Below are 24,372 nucleotides of genomic sequence, written 5' to 3' on the forward strand. Positions count from 1 at the left end.
TGGCATTATTACATCCCCCATCAATCATGACATTGTTTCTCCAACAAACTGTAGCAGACTCAGCCTCCGATATAGCTATGACATCTACAGATTCAGCAGCCTCTTGCCTTTGAGCCCCGGAAATAGAAGAAAGGTCCCCCAAACATATGCTTGTCCAAAAGACTGCAAAGTTCTCAACTGTTCCCAATGATTAGCAACTCTAAAAATTCAGAAATCTCAGCCGGGCGGTGGTGGCACATGCCTTTAATCCCAGCACTTGGGAGGCAGAGCCAGGCGAAACCAGCCTGGTCTACAGAGCAAGATCCAGGACAGGCACCAAAACTACACAGAGAAACCCTGTCTCATAAAACAAACAAAACAAAAAAAAATTACAAAATTTCAGTGTGGTGTGAAATGGAATTTGATCTACGCAATTAAGTAATATACATATACTCATGAGAATAGTCTAGGAATTTGATTTTGACATATATGGAGAAATACCATACACATTATGAGATATTGCAGGGCAATCTGTTACTAGATTGGAATATCATTTAAACCTGAGCTTTCATTCTGCACATCCCCTCCAACCCATATTGTGGGTTGCCTACAGAGAGTACGAAGCATTGGTCAGTATCCAGAATCCGATTAGTAGATGCACCAAAGGCTCCACCAAAGCCTTCACCCCTAACTTGACTTTGTATCAGTAGACATTTGGGGGTTGGTTTCTTCCATACCCTCAAAGTGGATTTTAAAACTTACAAAGTTGAGCTAAAGCCAGAAGAGATACTAGCTGAGTTTTGGAATTGCCCTTTCTAATCCCCTTGAACAATTAGGGGGAGACAAATGTCTCTCCCTCTCCCCACATGCTCCCTGCAAGTCTGTGCATGCACACATTGACAAGCTGACCTCAGAAGTTTCCATTTGCCCTGACATTTTCCTTCTGCCTTGCCCCTGATGCCCAAAGCAGGTGAAGGGAGGACCTTGCCTTGGCCCTGCCTAGGAAATGCCTGTGGTATAGCCACCTTATGTACCTTGTTTATAATCCTCTGTAAATTTGCCCAAAAGTCATGAACTACATAATACTAATTCTTATAGGTTGACATATTTCCCTGATCTTTCATGAGCCACATGGGGAAACAGTTTTCTCCTGATCTGAATGAAGAAGAAAAACAGTGATCCTAATCACTGTTTGCCCTTAGTGGCTTCCCTAAACAAATCTGGGGAAGCGCTTAAAGGCTTGGGAATAACCATGACCCTGCTTGACGCACTGTAATAACCCTACCTAATTATACTGATATAAAAACTAATTGGAAAGATAGCAAATGTCAGGGTAAGATGCAAATCGGAGGGTGTTAATTGCTGAACAGGTGCTGGGATAGAATTAAATGAGCATTCTGATTAAAAGAGTGGAAGAAAACAAATGTGGACCCCCGGATACAAACTTGGCCATGTGACTCCTTGAGCAGTCCATTCCACCAGGGAAAGGTCATGCCGCCCTGACCTCTGCTTTGCGATGGGTGGGTCAGGAAAATAAAACTGACCACAGAAGGCAAATAATCCAGCAACAAACAATATCCACGAAGCTCCCAGGACTAATGACTAAATTGGAACCTCAGAAGTATGCGAGGTGTCTTGAGAGCTCTTAAAGCCCCAGATAACTCTGGGTTGGACTCAGAACACGTGGGGTGGGGGAGGATGGCTCAGTGGGTAGGTAGAGTCGGTGCTTGCCATGTGAGCATGAGAACCTGAGTTTGATCCCCAGCAACCACGTTAAAAAGCTAAGCATGGCAGTGTTTACTTGCAGTCCCTGTACTGGGCAAGTGGATGCAGATGGTTCCCTTAGGGTCACTGTCCAGTTTGCCTAGTGCACACACACACACACAGACACACACACACACCCTTAGCTGCTTACCTCTGCCAGCCACAGAGCCTTGGCCTCCCACCCTTACCCAGAAGCTCGCGTGTTTCCTGTCTCCCAGCAGAGCCATAGCACTGAGCCTTCCCGGGTTCTTACTACACATTTTGGCTTGATGAAGCAGTTGATCGGGCAGCCGAACCAACAGAGTCACCTGCCTTCAATAACTTAGGGTCATGGGCCGGCAAAGATACAGGGTAGGGTTGGGGGGGGGGGGTAACGTGAAGAATAAATCTGAGCCTGTCACTGATAAAGCAACCATTCTTGCCACAAAGTGATTTGTTGATACTTTATCGAGCCAAACCTTTAATTATATATAAATAGAAAGGAGATTCCCTCCTTAGTCCAGCATACCAGGGAAGGAAGCGGCTTCTAAAGCTTTACTTGGTCAAGCCCTCGGCCGGCCTCATCACAGCTCTTGTGTGCACGGCAAATCCTCCACCCACGGGACCCTGGGCCAGCGACAACAGGTGCGTGTCTGCCAGTGGTAGACCGCAGTTCCTAGCTCTGGATTGACACGCCCCTGTCTACACTACAGTGCCTTCGGGACCTCTGCCATCAAAGGAAGCCTCCTTCTCTAGCCTCACTAGACTACACCAAAAGCGATGCTCCACATCACAGCATGAATAGTCTTCCCAACACACCTAGAAGGGAATTATTCCATTTCCGGGTCAAAGGCTACATCAGAACGTTCCTTCTTTTTTCCTGATGGTGGAAGGTCTTTGAGATTCATAATTCCGGAAAACCAAAACTGGCCTTTTAGTGCAGGGGGAGGGAGGCAGCCCAGCTCCTATCTACTCTTCAGTATCTTCCCCCCAACCCCAGCTAAGAGCAGCAATGTGTTCATACTCATTCCGCCTGGGAGCCTGTTTAGCCAGTGTGCACTAACTATACACTACTCGGCCTGCTTCTTTATTTAGTGAGAGGGACCAGGGGTGGGGAGTGTCCAAAGGATAAATAGCAGCCTGGTTGGTCCTTCTAATTCAGACCTATGTCCAGGGAAGCTAGACCCCAGAGCATCCTCCTGGTTTCATCCACCCATCCCTGGTTCCCATTTAGTCATGTTGGCCTTGATGCTAAGCAAGAGAAAACAACTCAATCGTTCCACTAGACAATTTTAAACTGCAAACAGAAAAGGACCCAGTTGCTTTCAGAAGGACGTGTGGCTATAGGGGGTATGGTGAGGGTTCACCTTGCTTATTTATAAGGACGTTGGGAATACAAAGAAAACTGGGTGGAGAAGGAGAAGATGTTTGCTCCAGCATCGAGATGGGTTGAGGAGCTGCTCACTCCTTTCTTTGATCTCTAGAAAAGCAAGCCCTCTCTCTCTCTCTCTCTCTCTCTCTCTCTCTCTCTCTCTCTCTCTCTCTGGAACAAAAATAAACTGTCTCTTGAGTAATAAAGTCAGGACACTTGCCAGTAAAAACTGGTTAAGGTCATCACTTCTGAAGGTCAAACAAGTTTTAGACAGGATGTCATGAGAGATCACCATTCAGCACATTTAGTGAAATGGTTAAAAATAATAAAAAATAATGACAGTAGTGGAGTTATTTTTTTTTTTTAAGACACAGAAGTCAGAGAGAAAATGAGAGAGCCAGATGTTTGGAAGGAATGCTGGGAAACGCTTCAGCGAAAGATCTCTCCCACCCCAAACAAAAGCTTCCCCGAGGATCTTTGGAGAGTTGCTGTCATATCTGGTGCGGATGGAACATCATATATCTTTTTTAGGGTTTGCTGTGGGTTTTATTTATTTATTTACTTATTTTGTGTTAAAAGAAAAAGCCACAATAGGGGGAAAATTTTTTTTCAAGCTGACCCTGAAGCACACGTCTCCCTGTGGTCTCTACATCTACCTTGTTTAAAGATCCAAATGGTACCAGAGGTGGTACTGATCCAATAGATCATAACAGAAAGAGGCCAGCTTCCACCATGGGTTTTCCCGCAAATGACACCATCAATCTAGTGGAGGGAAGACATCACAGCCTATTCAGGTTCCAGGGGAAGATGGCGGCTCTTTATAAAACACAACACAAACAGGTCAGAGCCCAGGGGCTATTACCAGATTCAAATGAGCCCTCAGGGGAGGCCGCCGTGGCTCCAAAAACAAACCCAGAGTCCACGCCGACTGCCTAGCCTAGGGTTCCAAGCCGTGTCACCTCCTTCCAAGTGGGCAGTCGGACCAGTCCTGTTCATGATCCGTTCGCTTTCACAGGCCGCAGCTCACCCACAGAACCCAAAATCCCCCTGTGCCAAAGGAAGCGTTAAACCTCCTGTGAGGCCACAGTAAGACTCAAGTTCCAAGGATCGCTCATTGCCAGTGACAATTACAACAATCTGAAAATGTTCCTCAAAGAGAAATGCACTCTTTTTTGTTGTAAGGGGTGTAAACGCCAGCCAATCTCTTTTGGCACCCAGCACCATAAGAAGTGGTTTTCTGTGCCACCTCTCGACAAAAACGCCCTCAATGAGCATCCTCCAAGGACCGGCTTTGAAAGGGGGTTTTGCGTATCAGGTTAATGCATGCACTTGGCACAGCCTAACTTTCGCACCAAGGCTCTGGGGTGCGGGGTGATAAGAGCCAGGTTCTGTTTGTTAACGATAAGGCAATTATTTCTTTGGTACTTCATAGAGAGAGGGGAAAAAAAAATCTTACAGCAAAGATTCAAACAAGGATTCCCTAGGGAGACAACGGAACTCGTAGGTTGGGAAAGTTTTTTTTTCTTCTTCTTCTTCTTTCTCTTCTTCCTTTATTCTTTCACAGGAGCAAACACACGAACCATTGAGAGGAATAGAAGAATGAAGCGAGGTTAACCGTGTTCATCATCTGCTCTCAGACACGTCCACTGTGACTCCGTGAGGGAAAGACAGATGGTAGAGACAGGAAAGCCCCACATAACGATGAATGGGAATGAAAAAATAGTGGAAAAGAGTAGAGAGAAAGACAGAGTCAACAAAGAAAGCGCTGTGAGGAAAGACAGGAAGTGTGGTCTGAAGTACTTCCGGTGTGCTTAGAGACTGAAGAGGACCTCGGTGGGTAAACCCCGTACTTCATTTTAGTCCTCCTGACAGAAAGGCAGCATCTCCTTCCACACTCAATGCGCTTGAGTCACCACACGGGTATGTATTAAGAGTTCGTGGTGAAGAGGCAGAAACACTGGAAAGGGTTGTCATCCTCAGAGAAGAGGCATGCATGACTGTCAGCATGGAGAGATCCTTCTCCAGACTCCCTGAACTGGGATTTCAGCCTCCTGGCCAAGGTTTCCTAAGTGTCCCTGGAACTCTCTAATAGGCAACAAGTCGGGCAGCATCAAATGCCAGGGAGCACTCAATATTATTTCCCAAGGTCATCACGTTTGATTGACAGCAGAGAGTTAACCCCACAGCCCCGGCACGACAGTTTTGTTCAGATGGCAAAATCCAAAACAAATGGTAAATGGTGACTTTCCCCAGAAGTGTGCCTCAGAAGCCCCATTTTTAGTTCCCTACAAGGGGAGATAATTCTGAAAAGACTGAAGTATTCCACAGGCAGAATAGGTCTCAGGCAAAAAACGAGTGCTCAGCCACTTGTTGGCCTTAGGACTGACTTCAGAGAATCTTGGCACACAATGAAACTGCAAATCCTATTGCCAGAGTGGGCTGGCATCCTCAGTTTGATGTTTTGTTGGCCTGTGGCCTCTGGGGTGACCTGCTGGTTCGTGTCAACATACAGATGTGGCCGGAACAGCTAGGTCTACTTCTCTATGGCCTTGCCAGTGCCTCCGTCTCCCAGCCAGGTCTGCCTAGCTCTATGTAAATGGGGGAAGCCTCCTGCCTCAACTTGGGGCTTTGTTTTTCATGCTGGAATAAGTCTGGTGTCGTTCGCATGGATATCCTACTTCAGAATACCTGCTTTAATGGGGTAAGTGTCAAGACATGGGGAAGCAACTGTGTCCAGGGCAGCATCAATTTTGAAAAGAATGGAGCCCCCGTTGGTAGGCAGGTTTCGGTCACCAGAGCGTGGGTACGGCACAGGGGTAGAGGAAGGGCATGAATGAAGGTTTACCCCAACCCTACAAGGCTTTCCTCACTGTCTAGTTCATTTACTCTCGGTCTCACTGATGGGAATTAGACAATTGCTTTAAGACAAAAAACTCCAAGGCCACCACAAAAATAGAAAATGATTGCTTCCTGTCATGACCAAATATTAAACACAGTGTACACCTAATGACTCTATCCCTCCCCAGGGACAAAGCTTTATGAACAAGAAGGTCCCCACAGACCTCCACTGTTTAGGTTTAGGGGTCTCATTATGGGCTCACTGATCCAATACCATTTACAAGCCCAATGGACACCAGTGGAAAAGAAAGTCAGCACCCTGGAGTCATAATCAGGACTCCTCCAGTGAAGCCAGCGCCTCATTCCTCATGGGAGAATGGAAGGAAGAAAAGGAAGATGTAGGGGGAAGGCATCAAGGTGCAGGGAGCCAACACAAGTGTCTCTAGGCACCTGTGCTGCCAACTAGGCTGCCTCTTCAGCCCTTTCATCTTGAGACAGGGTCTCACATAGCTCAGGCTGGTCTCAAACTGGTCATGCAGCTGACGAGGACCTCGAACCCCTGATCTTCGTGTCTCTACCTCTCCAGTGCTGGGAATGAAAGCCTTGCCATCATGCCGGGTTTATGCAGCGCTATGTGCGGACCAAACCCAGGATTCCATACAAGTTCAGCGAGCACTCTACCACTGAGCCACGTGCCCACCTCCTAACAGAAACATTGTCGACTGTCAGAGTGGGACTAAAGGTTACATCTGCCACCAGAAAGGAGGCACTGTTGGAGAAACAGCAAGAGAAATCCTAAAACAGAAGGCGGGAGGACAGCGGAACAGAGGGGAAAGAGAGAGGTGGGGATGCGGGCAGAGCGGCAGAGAAGCAGAAGGCTTTTGTTTCGTTTTGTTTTAAATCTGCCACCTACCCCTTCTTCTGCATGGGTTGAAGCTACATGGCATCAAACACTCAGCCAGATTTTCCAAGTTCACTGTATGATCTGGAGCTGGGTCGAAAGGGTGACGACTCCGCCTCCTGTGACTTAACATCTGGCTGCTCCGAGGTGTCCAGCACTCTGGGCTGACTTAGATGACCGTCAAGTGGACCCAGCATTAAACAGAAGTCAAGCCTGGCTCTTGTTCAAACGTCAGCCGGGACGGAGCAGGGAAGAGTGGCGCGTCCTTACCTCTTAGTCTGTGCCGTTTATCACCGGAGCCTAAACAATCCCACATGTGGGAAGCCCTGAAGAAGGGGACCCAGGGAACGGGGAACAAAGGCTTTTAGAGAAGTCAGAATGCCGGCTGGCCAAGTAGACAGGGGACTAAACAAAAGCAATCCAGGAAAGGTGACAAGTCCATAAAACAGGGTCTAGACAGCATGAGACAAGGCACCAAGAAGGGACAGGAAAGGAGGGAAGAGGCTGGAGGTGGGGGCAGGGGAGGAACCATGTCTGTCCAGAACAAGAAACTGAGGAAAGGAGTTAGAGGGGAGAGGGGGAGGGGAGAGGGGGAGGGGAGGGAGAAGGGGGAGGGGGAGGGACTTCTAAACTGGAATCCTGTCGTCTCTCCCCTTTTAAATAAATCACCAGAGAGTGAATCAACTCCTATATAAACACAAGGTGAAGGTGGCTAGTCACACACAGGGAGAGAAAAAAAAAAAAAAAACACTTAAAAGATTTTCAGAGGCTCTGGGACCAGTCATGTGCCATCCTGCCTCCCCCACAGACACGCGGAATCATACGTGGCTTTCCTAGTCTTCAGATAAAATGGATTCTGTTAGGGTTACTGGATAAAATACACGATGCCTGCTTAATTGTTGAATTTGAAATAAACAACAAATAGATCATTTTTCGGGTAAGTCTTTCCTAGGGATGTTGTGTGAGTCAGACTTACACTGAGGAAAAATCCTCATTGTTTATCTGAAATTTCAGTCTGATTGAGATATACTTACACTTTAAAAAAAAAATCCTACTCAAAGAGCAGTCAAATCTAGGGCTGGAGAGATGGCTCAGTGGTTAAGAGCACTTGGCTGATCTTCTGGAGGTCCTGAGTTCAATTCCCAGCAACCACATGGTGGCTCACAACCATCTGTAATGGGATGAGATTCCTTCTTCTGGATATATAAAATACATGAATATAATATAAAAATATATATAAAAATATTGTGTATATAAAAATACATGAATAAATAAATCTTATTTAAAAAAGAATAGTCAGCTCTACCTGGGTATCCTATAGTTTTATTTGCAACACTATATGAGAGTAAGGAACTATGAATGAATGAATGAAAGAATGAATGAATGAATGGCAGAGGAAGCTTCAAACCAGTCCTGGTGCCAAAGTTTGCTCTGGTCATTACCATACTGTAAGACCAATTGTCACTTTAAGCCCTCAGCCCACGTGTTCTAAATCTGTATCGAACTACGCTTAAGTTATTCTGAACGAAGCAAATGCTTTTTGCCTAGGATAGAAGCAATGCTCTTGGACATAGAAGAAACTGGCTACGTAGAACATTCTCTATTATGCTGACTCTGCCCTGTGGTGCATGCTTAGAAAGTGGTGTGCACTCAGGCCCTCCAGTACAGTTGGAAGTTTTATAATCAAGGATTATAATTTGATAACTGAAGGAGCTCACTGCTTCCCTGGCCCCCCTCCTTACACAGGTCACACCTCAGCTTTTGTCCTGGGAGCTGGAGAACCAGATATGAGTCTTTGACCTGTCACCTGACTTGTGAAATCACTCATCTAGAGATGGGTTTTCTCCCTTGAAATACGGGGGGCACCACGGTGCCAATATGTGGCTTAGCGTTTGTCGTGTACACCTGTGAACTAACTGAGACAAGCCCTCTGCGTTCATGCAGCTGCAGCTCACCCTGTTTCCATAGAGACCCATCTCAGGGTTCTCCTGGAGGGGCCAGGTCTGAGAGCGTTGGAAGCTAGAGTGGTTCCAGCCTCCTCTCGCCGCTGTCCCGTGAGCCGTCCTTTGAAAAAGTCCCGGCATCGTATGGACCTCCTAAAGCACATCTGTTGTCCTTGAAGCACCAGCCTGCACCCAGTGGAACCCTCCCTGCACATGTCTCCATCCCTGCCACTGTATCTGTGGATGAAGAATTCCTTATCTCTGTCTCACTAGGTCTTGTTATAAGGGAGAAGCTGCCGGGCTGCTCCCCTGCCCCCGGCTCTGCCTTCCTGGTAATCTTGAGGGAGGAGATAAAAGTGTACCTATGATGGAAATTTTGAGTCTAGAACAACACCTTCCAGGAGTCCAGCCGTTCAACTGATGAATGCAAATACCTTATCTTAGAATTTCCATCACCGTAATAAAGACCATGACCAAAAACAATTTGGGAAGTAAGGGGTTTACTTCTTAGGATTGACTTTCAAGGCGCACTACATCACTGAGGAAAGACAGGGTAAGGACTCAAGGCAGGAACTAAAGCTGAAGCCACAGGGGAATGTCGCTTATTGGCTTGCTCCTCTGTGCTTCCTTATACACCCCACAATCACCTGCGTAGGGATGGCACTGCCCACAGTGGGCTGAGCCCTCCTACGTTCATCAAGAAAATGCCCCATAGGCTTGCCAGTCTTTTTTTTTTTTTTAGACAGGGTTTCTCTGTGTAGCTTTGCCTTTCTTGGATCTCACTCTGTAGACCAGGCTGACCTCGAACTCACAAAGATGCGCCTGGCTCTGCCTCCCGAGTGCTGGGATTAAAGGTGTGCACCACCACCACCCGGCTGGCTTGCCAGTCTTACACAGAGGCATTTTTTTAGCTGAGGTTCCTTCATCTCAGATAACTCTAGCTTGTGTCAAGCTGACAAAAAAAAAAAAAAAAAATACTAACCACCTCATAGACATTAAGCTCTCACCACCTAACTTCCTTTCTGAGAAATGAGCCTCCAGTTTTAGCTCCAGATCAATGAAGAAACAAAACCTCAAAGAACAGTTCCTACAAGATTTTGATCAATGTGAACACAGTCTTTCAAGTCCTCGTGGGTAGGTCCTAGGTCCTCGAGTCCCGAAGTCACATAGACAACATGTTTCTCATCTCCTTGGTATGTATGTCTCATCTCCCAACCATGTGACCTGTTAGTTTCTTGGCAGAGTCAAAAATAGACCCAAAAGAACTTACTCAGGCCCATCTACCCACATATAAAGATAAAGGCAGGCTAGAGAGATGGCTCAGCATCGAACGTTTTCTGCACTTGGAGGAGACATGAATTTGATTCCTAGTATCCACCTTGGGCAGCTCCATGGAATCCAACACCCTCTTCTGATCCCCACAATTACTTGCACATATGAGGCATATACTCATATAGACAAACACAGATATACACAAATAAAGACACACACACACACACACACACACACACACACACACACACACAATGGCTAGAAGTTCTAAAAGTTTCCCTGAAATGTAAGTCTGTGATCTTGCCATAATGTATGGCGGTGGGGGTCTGGGGGAGGGACTGTTGAACTAGAAGCCTTACCCATGCCAAGCAAGCCCTCTACTCCTGGGCTCTATTCCCAGCTATCTTTATCATGATCCTTTCAAGGTCCGCAACTTCTGTTGCTAGGCAGGTAGAGAAGCTGGAAAAGAGACACATTTTCTAGAAACAAATACAGATTCCTTTTTGGTCACACAGCCCAGTTTCAGAGCCCTATTCTCTTACTCACCCTGACTCATCTCTTTCTTGACAACATTTTTATTTGATCACATCATAGAATCTTATAAGAAAAGAATCTGAAGAAAAAAAAAAAAAACCCTGTCTGTTCTGAATGAATCCATGCAGCCGGTGGGCCGGACTGGAGAGATTTCACTGGAAATTGATGGGGGAGATTAAGCAAGCCTTTGGAAAGAAAGAAGCCTCCTGATGGAGAACCAGGTTGGCTTTTCCTCCCATTGTCTAAAGAATTACTTACAAATGGTTTGAATGCTAGACTTGGATCTCTGCTTTCTCACCAATATCCAGGCTACTAAAAAATTCACAGATAGCCAGATGGTATAGCAGCAGCAGAGCTTCACAAGGGATCGAAGCTGGGTGAGCAAAAGGGACGTGTGTTCACGGGGGGCAAGTGGCAACATCAGGAAAAGCTTTGGGGTGGGAAGGGGAGGGGAGGAGGGTGTGGAGAGGCAAAGAGATGGACTTTCCCCTGCCGTGACCGACCCTGGGGTGACCAGGCACAGCTGACTTTCCAATGGTGAGTGCCTCTTCCGCCCGCCATTTTCGAATCCACTCTCCAAGTTCTCTCTTTAGAATATTAATTTGAGCTGGGGCAGGGAGGGGGAGCACACATCTTTGATCCCAGCCCTCCGGAGGCAGAGGCAGGTGGATCTTTGCGAGTCTGAGGCCAGCCTGGTCTACAGAGGGAGTTCCAGGACAGCCAGGGTTACACAGAGAAACCCTGTCTCGAAAAACAAAAAACTAATTTAGTATCCTTTATGTCTTCTATTTTCAATAAAATAGCATCCCAATGCTTTCATACGAATCCCCCCAAAATTTGATCTTAAATAGTTCTGCAAACTTCCCTTCACGACGTCCATGCACTTCTAAACCCATGAGCAGATTCAGGAAGTATTTTCCTTCCCACAATTCGTTTCCCACACTCAGTCCTTCCAACCTCAGGTCTGCCCGTTACAACCTTCACCACACCCACACCTGCCAAAGTGGCCAACGCCTCCATCCTTCACATCTTCTGGAGGTTTTCACCTCTGTCTCTTGGGTGGCACTTTCTGCATCATGACATGTCTGAGGGCCCTTTGTCTTTCTGTCTAAACAAAGTCTTGAAGGAAGAGCTTTGTTTCTGGTCAATCTTCCTCCTCGGGGCACACAGCAAAGTTCATGACACACTATGCCCTTCGTAAGTGAATAAGTGATTCATTTTGCTTCATAACCTCAGACATATGTTCTTGGCATTTTTTCTTATCTATCTACCACTGGGGGTAAGATTTCCAGGTCACTGTCAACTGATTACAGTTACAGGAAAGTCCCTATATTGAACTAGCAAATTCCTCAGTCACCTAAACTCCTCAAGGCTTAGCAGTGAAAAAAATCAATTAATTAATATTAATTACTAATATCAACTGAATGCCTCTGATGTCCAAACCACTGCATAGACATATCAGGAGAAACAAGATGATAATTACTACGGCTTCTTTAACTTGTATTTTTTTCATGTGTATGAGTATCTTTCCTGAATCTATGTATATGTGCTACATGCATATTATATAGCCATAGAGGTCAAAAGAGGACATTGGATCCCTGGAACTAGAGTTACAAATGGTTATGAACCACCAGGTGCATGCTGGGAACGAAACCCTGATCCTCTGCAAGAGCAAGAAGTGCTCATAACCACTGAGATATCTCTCCAGCCCCTTGCTTTAAAAAAAGAAACAAACAAACAAAAAACATTTAGGACTGTGGGAACAAAGCACTTTCCTAGCATGTGTGAGAGCTCTAGGTTCAATCCCTAACCCCCACCTCTCTCTCTCTCTCTCTCTCTCTCTCTCTCTCTCTCTCTCTCTCTGTCTCTCATACACACACACACACACACACACACACACACACACACACACACACACACACCGAATCATGTACTATGTGGATACCTTCATGTATTTAATACAACTCAAAGGGAGAGGCAGTACTACTAACTCCAACAAATATCTTGCCAATCCTGGAACTGAGTCTTAAATGACACATGGGATCTGATATCCAAGAATAAGACCATAGTGAGGGACAAAAGACAAACACAAACAGGCTAAAAGATAATAAATAATCCCTATCTCCTAATTGAGATGTGACAAGTGAAAAGACTTTGGTAACAAAAACTGACATCTCTGAGGAGGCAGAATCTGAATCAGGTCTTCACAAAGGGACAGGATTTGTATTTGGCCAAAAACCTAGGGCAGATAGCCTAGGAGGAAACAGAACATCAAAAGGAGAAGAGAGCAGACACTCAAGGCTGGTGCACTGGACCAGGAGGTCACAGAGCACAAAATGACAAATGACCTGCCATCTACTTATCGCTGAACACTGTTCAGCCTCTACCCGTATGTTTATGCCATCACAGAACCAAAACCACCTCATTAATAGCGAGGAGAATTTTCATTTTTTTTTTTTTGCTTTGTTTTTGAGGCAGGGCCTTATGTACTCTGGTCTAGCCTTGAACTTATTATGTAGCCATCATAAGCTGAATTTCTAATCCTCCTGCCTCCACCTCCCAAATGCTGAGATGTGTGCCACCACACTATCTTACACCGTGCTGAGGACTGACCCAGGACTTCATGCATGCCTGGCAAGCACACACCCCCAGCTGAGCAATATCCCAATCCCAGGAACTGCTTCCTAGAAGGAACTTCATTCACGTCCTCTGCCTTGATTCAAGTCGTTACCCAAGGAGGTTCCTCAACCCACGGTGATGTTCTTTCTACATCACAGGCAGCAGAGCCCCCTTCCCGAGCCACCTTTCCCACCTGTGGCTCTCCAAAAGAGTTGGGGAAAGAGCAAAAAGTTTCCTTAGAAAACATAAGAAAATGATGAATTCACAAATCAAATAGATAGTTGAGGTTTTTAATTAAGAAAATCCAAACCTTCCCTGAGGTATGGAATTTTCATACACACACACACACACACACACACACACACACACACACACACACACACAAAAGTAGTCCAAGGTCAGGTTTTCATGGCCTCTTAACAGTAGTAGCTGGGTCTCCCACTCTGGAGATAGGGCGTCTTCAAAGAGGTCAGTACCTCCTAAGCATCACTGATGACCACAAATGACGGTCACACCCAAAACATACATCTGCACTTGCAGCTATAACCAAAGAAGTTAGACTTCAAAAGGAAGGTGACGGCAACCTACTAATACAATGCCCTTCGTTTTATAGAGAGGGAAACTGAGTCTGAGAGGCAGCTCACGGCCTCTGGACCCTTATATAAATGGTTAGTGGATGATTAGGGGCCCAGTTCCTGGCCTCTGTGGCCACAATGAGGACTGACACAGCCCCACGTCTAAGCATAAGTCTCACAGGTGAATGTGACTCACGCAGTCTCAGCTAACACGTTGCAGAGGCCAGCAACCCCTGCCAGCTCTCCTCCTTCCTGCTCCACTGCTCCCATCAGGGGTCCTTACTTGTCATGCTCCAAGTCTTTCTGCTTTCAATGGCTCTGAAATCTGGCAATTTTTCCTCTACTGTACCAAACTATTTTATCTCCATCACTACCTGATGGAGTAAAATCTGATTTTACCACCGAAACTCATGATGTGGCCTTGACCAAGTGACCGCCCCCCAACTCCTTAAGATTGATGCCCCATCCCTTGCACAAAATTGAGGTTTTTTTTTTTTTAAGTAACCTCTAAAGCTATTTAATTACCACACGTTGATTGCATAATGACCAGCACACAATGAGTACCAATTAAATATTAGCTAAACATTAGTTACTGGATTAGCATCATTTGATTCCAAGCTAACTGACTTGCCCTTTTCCAGGGAAAAGGAGGGAGTGGTCACAGCCTGAGCACTGGCCTCAGGGGCTTTGCAGACGTCTCATCTGGAGCTCAAGTCCAAGAATGACCAGAACACTAGCTCTGTGATAAAGGGGCAAGCAGAGTCTATACCACCAACTGGAAAAGATTAATAGGATTAAACTGATTTATTTGGTAAGGGAAATAGCCCCCTGCATCCAGGAAGGATGTAGTCTGAAACACACAGAACAGACCACTTAGGGCTTCGCTCCCCCAGTGACCCTCTGAAAGCCTCTATCCCACAAGAAACTCTAAACTGAAAGAGACACACTCAAGAGGGTGGAAAGGCAAGAGTAGCCAGAGGACCATGAGCTAAGCCGAGGTTCCAGGGAGGAAGGTAGTCTACAAAGCAGGGAGAAATGGGAAGTGGCTGTTCTAGGAACTGGGGGATAGAGCTGACAGCTGCTGGTAAGGATGCCTACCAGATAACAGGAGGAGAAAGCTTCATTTCAAAGTAAATACATAGGGACTGTGGGACTCAGTCAATAGGGTACCTGCTGTACAGGAACGAGGACCTGAGTTCAGATCCCCCAAATCCATATTAAAAGCCTCTTAGAGCAGGCAGCATGTGCCTATGGTCCCAGCACAAGGAGGCAGAGACAGGAGGATCCCTAGGGCTTGCTGGCCGGCCAGTCCAGCTAGTCAGTGAGTTCCACACCAGTGAGAAGCCCTATCTCAAAAAAATAAGGTAGAGAGAGTGGTGGAAGAAGATATTTTCAACTTCTGGTCTCCACGTGCATGTATACTCATATCACACACACACACACACACACACACTGCAATGTGGAGATGCCCTGAAGATACTGTGCTAATTGAAACAAGCTAATCACAGAAGACCTAGGGATGTACAAATCCATTACATGTGATTCAGGAGGTAGACAGGTGGGTACCAGGGGCTCAGGGTAGGAAGGAATAGGGAGTTATTTAATGGGTACAGAGTGGTAGTGTCAGAGGACTAGACAGTGCTCTATGGATGGACAGCAGTGACACTGAGCGTGAAAATGTGCTTAACTAAAGTGCAGTCTTCATCGTGGTAAAGATGGTAAATTCCATGTTACACATATTTTACTACACTTTAAACAAACATACAAAAAGGGAAGGAAATATCCCAAAAACTCCTTGTGGGCAATTAAACTCCAGCTATTATTTGGGAAAACTTTTTGAATCACAATCATTCTGTTGTTCACGTGGCTTCTTGAAAAATAAAACACAGAAAAACATATCAATACTCCTGGGGGTGGGGCAGCAGGGGAGCTCAGAAATACTTGAGAAGAGTGCCCTCAGGCAAGACGGCACTGTTTAGTGCATGAGAAATGGGTTGGACATGTTCTTTTCATACCCTCCCTGGTTATGTATGAGGGGGCTCCTCCTACATAGATTCAAATAATATGGCTCAGGAGGGGAATGGTTTTTCCTGCCAAGACTGATGAGCTGCGTTCAATCGTCAGGACCTACACGAGGGAAGGAAAGAACCAGCTCCTTCGTGTAGTCCTCTGACCGCCACACGTGCACTGAAGCTTGTGAATTCTCACACAGTAAGTCAATAAATAAGTAAATAAAAACTGTAAAGATTCAAAAAAATAGTCTTGCCCTCTGCATCCATCCAATTTTTTATGAGGCTTTTTTGAAGGGTGGATTTACAAATGTGTCTACCCTGCATGTGTGCCCCATGCAGCTTCAGAGCTGAAGACAACCCAGCACAAAGTGACAAACTTACTCAAAGCATTGTGAGGCTTAGTTTCTGTTGTTTTGTTGGGTATGTGTGTGTGTGTGTGTGTGTGTGTGTGTGTGTGTGTGAGAGAGAGAGAGAGAGAGAGAGAGAGAGAGAGAGAGAGAGAGAGAGAGAGGGAGGGAGAGAGAGAGAGAGAGAGAGAGAGAGAGAGAGAGAGAGAGAGAGATGGATGCAAGGTTCTCAAGTATGAACTTTGTAGATGACAACACAGTGCTGAAATGTAAAAGGGTGAAGAACATTCCAATCCAATTACCCTTCACTAGTGAGCCTGTCTCTAAAGTTTTCTTCCTGTGAACTATGAGGTTATGTCCAACCCCAGAGTGTCAATAGATAGTCAAGAGAAACTTCCAGATGGAAGAGAGAGTCTAAAGAGAACACAGTCAGTGGCAATAGGACTGAGTTAGCATTTTCCTAGAAACCACAAATGGAAGCTATTTCTATTTACCAGACAGTTCCTCACAGCCAAAGAGAGCTGAAGACCACAGAGAGGATTACATGTCACTGCTATTGTTTGAACATCAAAGTTCCCTCACAGGCTTGTGTGTTTGAACACTTGGTCGCCAGATGGTGGCGCTGTTTTGAACCTCCCTGTGTCATGGCGCCTAACTGTCTAATGTAGGGGCAGGCCTAAGGGCTAAAGCTCTGCCTACTTTGGGCTGAAGTCTCTCTGCTTCCTGGTCCAAGCCATCTAATAAGCGGCTCCCACTTGTGGTGATAGATTGTGTTCCCTAATAAACTTGCCTGAGGATCAGAGGACAGAGCCAGTCACTAGATTAGACACAGAAATCAGGCAGCGGTGGCACACACACTTTAACCCTATCACTTAGGAGACAGAGATTCATCTGGATCTCTGTGGAGTTCAAGGCCACACTGGGCTACAAGAGATTGATCGAGTATAGGAGAGAAACAGAGCCAGGCAGTGGTGGCACACACCTGAGATCTCATGCCTTTGCTTGGGAAGCACACCTGCCTTTAATCCCAGGAAGTAAATACGACAGGGCAGAGAAAGGCGTCAGGAAACAGGAACTCACTCTCTTTAGGCTGAGGATTTCGTAGAGGTAAGAACCAGCGGCTGCTGCTCTGCTTCTCTGATCCTCAGGCAAGTTTATTAGGGTACCCAACGCATCACCACACACCCCTGCTGTCATAGAGCTGCTCAAGGCCACTCCTTCTCCACCATATCGGACTGGACTCCCTCCAACCCCACGTCATAGTAGACCACTGTGGAGCAGGCAACATAAAATGAGCAACACATCTGTCATGTTTTGTGTTTTCCCAGAGAAGAATTTGAATTTTTACACTAAAAATGCATGAACCTGGTGTCCTCCCTTTACACACTTTTTCACTGCTGCAGATGCTTGCAAGTTCTTCCGGCCTGGGTGTCGGTCTAGCTCAAAACTTCACAAAAGCATGCTGAGGACTCAAATAAGAATAAGAAAATAGAGCCAGTCGGTGGTGGCACGCACCTTTAATCCCAGCACTTGGGAGGCAGAGGCAGGTGACTCTCTATAAGTTCAAGGCCACCGTGGTTTACAGAGTGAGTTCCAGGATAGCCAGGACTGTTACACAGTGAAGCCTTGTCTTGAAAAACAAAACAAACCAAAAAAAAGAAATAAAAGAAATAGATGTGTGGGACTGGAGAGATGGCTGAGTGGTTAAAAGAAGTAACTTCTCTTCCAGAGGACCCAGGTTCGATTCCCAGCACCCACATGGTAGCTGATAAATATTCGTAACTCCAGTTAGGGGACCCAGCACCCTTTTCTGACCTCTCAGACACTGTACCCCATTGTGCACAGACATACATGTAGGTAAAACATTCATGCACATAAAATAAAAATAAATCACGTGCACAAAAGATAGGTGTATGGTTCTAGAACAATCAAGGTAGGGAGCCATTTAGCCAGGCACAACTCCAAGTTTGGGGCTAAGTCTTTGGAAATGGAAAACTAAATTCCCGGTAAGGGCTCTCCTACTATGAAAGCTAACTGTCAGTTAAGGAGCCACACAATGGCAAATGCTACTTTTCTAATTTGGAGCAGCCTGTTGGAAACTGAGTAGCTGCTGAAATGTGATCACAAGGGCTCCTTGGGAAATCTGGTTGTTTTGTTACAGCCTGGAGTCCCTGGTGTCATGGAGGAATGCTGTTTGCCTCATCCTGACCAAAGACTCTAATTGGCCATTGATGATGTCGAGGACATATCTAAGATGACTTGTTTTGTTTTGTTTTGTTTTGTTTTGTTTTGTTTTGTTTTTGCCTGCCATCCCATTATCTCTCTTTGATTCAGAAAGAAGGGAGCGTGGCTGCACTCATAATCTTTCCCTGCAATTTTGAGTTCAATAAGGCAAAAAACAAAAGGGATCCGTGCGAAGGGGTGAAAAGTTGAAGAATCGTGCTTGTGCCTCTCCCTCCATGAACATTCACAAATCCAAGGGAGTGAATGGTCTTCCCTTGAGCTGGAGTGGGAATGTGCCTATGGTGTGAGGAGACTCAAGGAGAGAGGGTGTAAATTAACTGCATCTGGCAAGGCTGGGTGAGAAGGGGATGAGATAATTAGCTGGCTGTATAGGAACAAGGGCAAAGGAGAGATTTCTACATTCATTCAGAGGAAATCTGAAATGAACTACTTTGCACCCATTTGGTGCTCGATAAGGGAATGCAACACCTTCAGCTTGGCAGACCCTGAACCCAAGGACCATATACACCGGTCCACCAAACCCCTGGACAGTACAAGCTCTGCCTCCCCACCCAACAAATGGAAGTCTGACCACACATCTTCTCACTTCTGGAAATGAAGGCAAGACGATGAAGTTACAACTACAAGTATTTGAGAGCAATAAGAAGATGAGGATCTGGTGAGGAAGGTAAAGCCTTACAATAAGCAAGATGCACAAATACATAATAAAAACACATAATAAAAATCAGTTCTCCCAAAACCTGGCATTAACCAGTTTATAGCACTGCTCTGTTTGTGTGTTTCCATGTGTACATGTGCAACGTTTTGAAAGTAACACATATTTCGGGTGACTCAGAAACTTCACCAGACTGTTTATATGATGGCTAAAACAAATGCCACTGTCATATTAAACTCCGTGATATGTAAGGACGCAGTGTCTACCATCTTAGAGGAATTTAAAGCATTCTAACACAACCTATGAAGACACCTAATATGAAAATCCTTTGTCTCCACAGAGGCAAGAATATTGCATTCTGGGAGCTGCAGAGATGGCTCAGTGGTGAAGAATTCATAGGGGTCTCACAGAGCACCAGAGTTCAGTTCCCAGCATCCATGTCTAGCCACCCCAATGCCCTCTCCTGGCCTCTGTGGGAACTGCACTCATGTGTACAAATCCTCACAGCCGGAAACATACGATTTTTTTTTTTTTTTAAGATTGCTTTCTTTGGTGCTTTTAACATGTATTTCTGAGAGCGAGTTTGGCTTTATTGATGAGTAGATTTCATAAGGAACTTTTTAAGGTAAGAGCCACTGCCAAGCTCAGAGTCACTGGGATGTGTGCTTGTAAGACGCAGGTCTCAGTTAGTGCTTAGAGGTTTGCAAACATTTCTAAAACTAGCTTACAGGTTATTTATCCCAAGAAGAGATAGGACAGTCATGAAACTGGGTACATTCCTGAAAGAGGTACTAAAGTTAGGGTGGGGGAAAGTGGGGAGAATGTTTGCAGTACAAATCTGACAACTTGAGTTTGCATACCTAGAACCCACATAAAAGCCAGACTCAGTAGCACAAGTGTCTGTGATACCAGTACCCCCCAAGCCAGCCTAGTGAAAACAGTAGTGAATAAGAACAGACCCTACCGTGAACAAGGTGGAAATCAAAGACCATGATCGGAGGTTCACACAAGCACTGTGGCACACTCACAGCCATGAACACACGTGCACTCACACACACGCATACACCCCACACCATACCACGCCACAAAGACTAGATGAAGATCAGTGAGCTTGTGTACACACTCCAAAGGGCAAGACTTGCATCCAGGCTACTGGCACGAGCTTCCAGTTCCCAGAGGATCCCAATGGCATTGTGGGTAGGACAGAAAGGACATTCTGTGTAATTAGCAGCCCCTGAGCACTGGTTAGAACAGAGAACATGCTGGAGAATGTAGCTGTTGCCCTGAGAGAAGCAGGAGCCTAACAGTGGAATCCCCTATATCCTGGTGCCAACTCTGACACACCAACTGCGCACAGCACGTCACCACTCTGGGGCTCCAGTTTGGTTTTCGGCGTTGTTAATTGTTTTTTCTATAAAGTGAAGATAAATGGCCCTGGAGAGTCCTTCCAATGATATATATTTAAGTTTGTACTTTTGTAAATACCAGAGAAACTCAAATAATAATAATAATAAAACCCTTAAATGACAAAGTTATCACACACACCCAACAAACACTTCCCATGTGTTCATTGCCCTCTTCCAAGCATCTCCATCATCTCCTGCAGCCTACAGCAGGAGGCGGCATCCCCTGACAGCCATCACTTTACCATGGATGAACAGTGATGCTGAGTGCGTTGACCAAGGTCAAGAGCTAGGACGGGATCACCAGTCCAGCCTCCTCCATCTCTGTGGCTCTGTTATACTCTCCATGCAGAAAGCAAGCTGACTTTCCCGGGAAAAATGCCAGAGGTTCCATCCTTCCCACTGAGAATATACTAGCATATTAGAATAACAACTTTGGAGACGGAGGTCTCTCTGAACCATTTCAGGACCTGGCTAGAAACACAAAAACCCAGAGAAAGAAGCAACAGGGAATTCTTCCCGTTTTTTAACGAAAGAGAAAAAATTAGGGATGGGAATATGGGGTTTCTTAAAAAATTACATGATTGCTGGAAGTTAATTTGGTATTTCTTCGTTGGTTTGTAAGTTCTGTTTCCAATCACAAAAACAGACAGCAGAGGAGGCCTAAATCGCATTTCAGTGAATTAGCGTCTTGTCCGAGAGAATCTATCTCACTCTGAACATAGCATAGAACCCAGACTGTGGTCCTGTGTGGCAGGAAAGACTCTCGGTGTAAGAGCAAATTTGTCAGGAGCCCCTACGTGGTTACCTGAGATGACAGGCGTCAAGCTCAGCAGCAGCCATCAAATATGGTTAATAAAACAATGACATTGAGATGGGGGTGTATGTACTGGCTCCTCCAGAGAAAGGCCTTGGTCATACCCTGCCAGACAGGGGCAGTGGTAGGCTCAAGGCCTCACCCTCTTTTGTGATTCACACACCTTATGAGACTGAAGTTGGTGCAAATAAATCCGCCAGTGATTTGGAGCGGTATGGAAGGAAGGTCCTAGCACAAGCCTGCACCCCAGCACTGTGGAGGCTGAGGCCGGAAAGGCACGAGTGTAAGCACAACCTGGGCTGCAAAAACAAAAGCACAGCTCTAAACGCCAAAGATCAAAGGGAAAAAGTGAATAAAGGAAACTAAAAGGAAGATCCTGATATCTACATCCTAGCTATCCGAGCTCCGTGCCTTGTAGAAAATACGAAAGCCAAGATGACCGCAAAGGCCTCAGGGTCGCTCCCCAGAGTTGAGATTCACGAAGGAAAGACACTGAACAGCAGACCCCGCATGCCCCCTACCTGTCGATGATGACAGGGTCCGACGGGGTCTCATTCCGGTTCCCACAGCTCTTCTTCTCGCAGCATCGACTGCAGACGGAGAAGGAAGCAAAACGAGGAGACGGTGTCAGACTGAAGAAGTTCAGTGAGCACACAGCATAAGAACATTCCCAGATGCCCCAAGTAGCCTCCGGACCGTAAACTGCTCAAGAGTAAACTCTGTGGCAGTGTTCTGGTTATTAGAACAACAGCAACTAAATCTGGAGCCTCCAAACTCATTCAGATTCTCTATCTTAGAAGCTGGCTGGTCTCAGCTTTCCCGAGAGCCGTATCTGTAACTTAACCACAGATGTTTAGATTTTAAGGTCTACAAGGTCACTTCCAGGCTGATGCATGATGATTTTATGAAAGTGTATTTTAGGCCTTTGTATCCCAATAAATATTTAAAGAAAGAAAGGGTGCAAGAATGTATAAAATAGACCAGAAGTAGCTGCTCGGGTGATTGTAAACCTTATTGGCCTACCAGCTTCCTCTGGAAAACTCAATGTCCTCTCCAAGCACTTAATTACCCACTCATTGTTGTCATTTTCCAAAGATGAAGGAAGAAGATGAGAATTTATACATTTTAAAATGAATAAATTTTATACATTTTGTAAAAAAATGAATGTACATAAAAAAGAATGTTATACATTTTAAAATCGAGAGGAAATGAAACACCAAGTTGGAGAAAGGTAGCTAAAAATTTTCGTCAGAACAGAAATAGGACTTGAATGCATCAAGTCCCAGTCCTAAAGTCTCTGCCTCCCAAGGCTTCTCCTCTGTAAAGTACAGGGGGCCTGGTAGACAGACAGACAGACAGAGAAATGCTGAGGGGACCAGGCCCCCAGAGCAATCACAACAACAAGGAAAGGCTCCGAATGGCTTGAGAGCAAACACGCGGGTCCAAAAGCGTCTGTTCAAACTCATCCGCCAAACATGAGAAGGCCAACATGGTACACAAACCCCAACCGCTGTTCGTCAGACAAGGGACTCTCAATGCTCACTATCAAGTATGGTTGACTTAGCTTGTAGCCTTGACATAGCTCGTAAGAAAATCATGACCACCCCCACCAGTTGGAGATAGCTAACACGTGTTTGTAATAACCATCTGCATGTGAGTGGGCCATGCCATGACTCTTCTACAGCTCAAACCCAGGATAGTGCCACCGAGAAACTGCTGGGCCAGGAATAAGAGGCCTGACGTCTAACCCATCACTAACTAACTACAGGAACTCAGTCCATTATCTTGAATCACTCTGAGTTTTGCTTCCCTTCTCCAGAAAGTGGTTGGGTTGGTTATCTTTAGAACGGCTTCTAGGGTTCAGCTGATGAGGGGGAGGCAATGAGAATTCCTGCAAATTTATCATAGTACAAAGAGAAATGGGAAGGAAGCCCATGTGGCAACAAGGGATCTCAAAATGTGTCCCAGCCCGGTCAGGGATCTGCTCAGGGACACTGCAGCCCATTCACCTTCTGATCCTCCACAGAATTGAACACAAATGTAGGGGCTGGAAAGACGGCTCAGCAGTTCAAAGCCCTGACTGCTCTTCTAGAGGGCCCACGTTCAATTCCCTCACCTCATAGTGACTCACAACATCTGTAACTTCAGATCCAGGAGATCAATGCCCTGCTACAGCCACCTAGGGCACCAGGCATGCATATTGTAGGCAGACATATGTACAGGCAAAACATAGGCAGAAAAAGAATTTGTTTTGTTTTGTTTTGTTTTCTGAGACAGAGTTTCTCTGTGTAGCCCTGGCTGCCCTGGAACTCACTCTGTAGACCAGGCTAGCTTCAAACTAACAGGTGGGACTGCCTCTGCCTCCCAAGTGCTGAGATTAATGCTGTATTAGTGGATTTCTTGCTGTTATGCTCAGTAAGATTTTTTTTTAAGATTTTATTTACTCTGCTTTATGTGTATGAGTGTTTTGCCTGCATGTATGTATGTGTACCATATGCATGCCTAGTGCTTACAGAGAGCAGAAGAGGGTGTTTGTTGGATCCCCTGAACTGAAGTTATCAGTGATTCTGAGTTATATGGACTCTAGTAACTGAACCTGGGTCCTGTTCAAGAGCAGCCAGTGTTCTTAACTGATGAGCCATCTCTCCAGCCACCCCTTTTTTTTAATGAACATTTATAAACTTTTGCAATGTATCTCTCTTACCAGAGATATACAGATTAATCAGTGGGCAACCGTACCCTCAGAGTGCAAAAGGCCCTTGAGAGACATTAATGCCTGCTCCTCAAATGGGCACGATGCAGTGCTAAGACATGTATCAAATTAGTAAATATTAAAAATTGTCTCAACTTTCCTGAATGCCAGTCTTTGCCACTGGGACTTTCTGAAATAATATTTGACCTTTGAAGTTATATTAGATCTTAACTTTTAAAATTTCAATTCATCCCAAGATTAACACCAATAAAAAGTCCTAGCCAGCCTCCCAAAGCCCTTGTGTTCCCTACAACTCCCTACCCACCCTGTTTCTGGCTCCCACCTTTTCCATAGCGAGAGTATTCTTTCTGCCAATGTGTTAACATTAGCTGGTCAGGCACAGCTCCACGGTTTCAAAAGCCCCAC

The 24,372-nt window shown here is 45.6% G+C and overlaps 1 protein-coding gene across 1 annotated transcript in view; it reads right to left on the reverse strand.

Annotated features, from left to right (window-relative positions):
* Ebf2 (EBF transcription factor 2) overlaps positions 1-24,372 on the reverse strand; it is a 195,228-nt gene that overhangs the window by 161,570 nt on the left and 9,286 nt on the right. The window contains exon 6 of the mRNA XM_037208440.1: positions 21,776-21,844. Coding sequence (XP_037064335.1) covers positions 21,776-21,844 — 69 coding nt within the window. The remainder of the gene's footprint in view (positions 1-21,775; positions 21,845-24,372) is intronic.

Source organism: Peromyscus leucopus, chromosome 9 (genome assembly GCF_004664715.2).
Source record: "Peromyscus leucopus breed LL Stock chromosome 9, UCI_PerLeu_2.1, whole genome shotgun sequence".
Classification (NCBI taxonomy): domain Eukaryota; kingdom Metazoa; phylum Chordata; class Mammalia; order Rodentia; family Cricetidae; genus Peromyscus; species Peromyscus leucopus.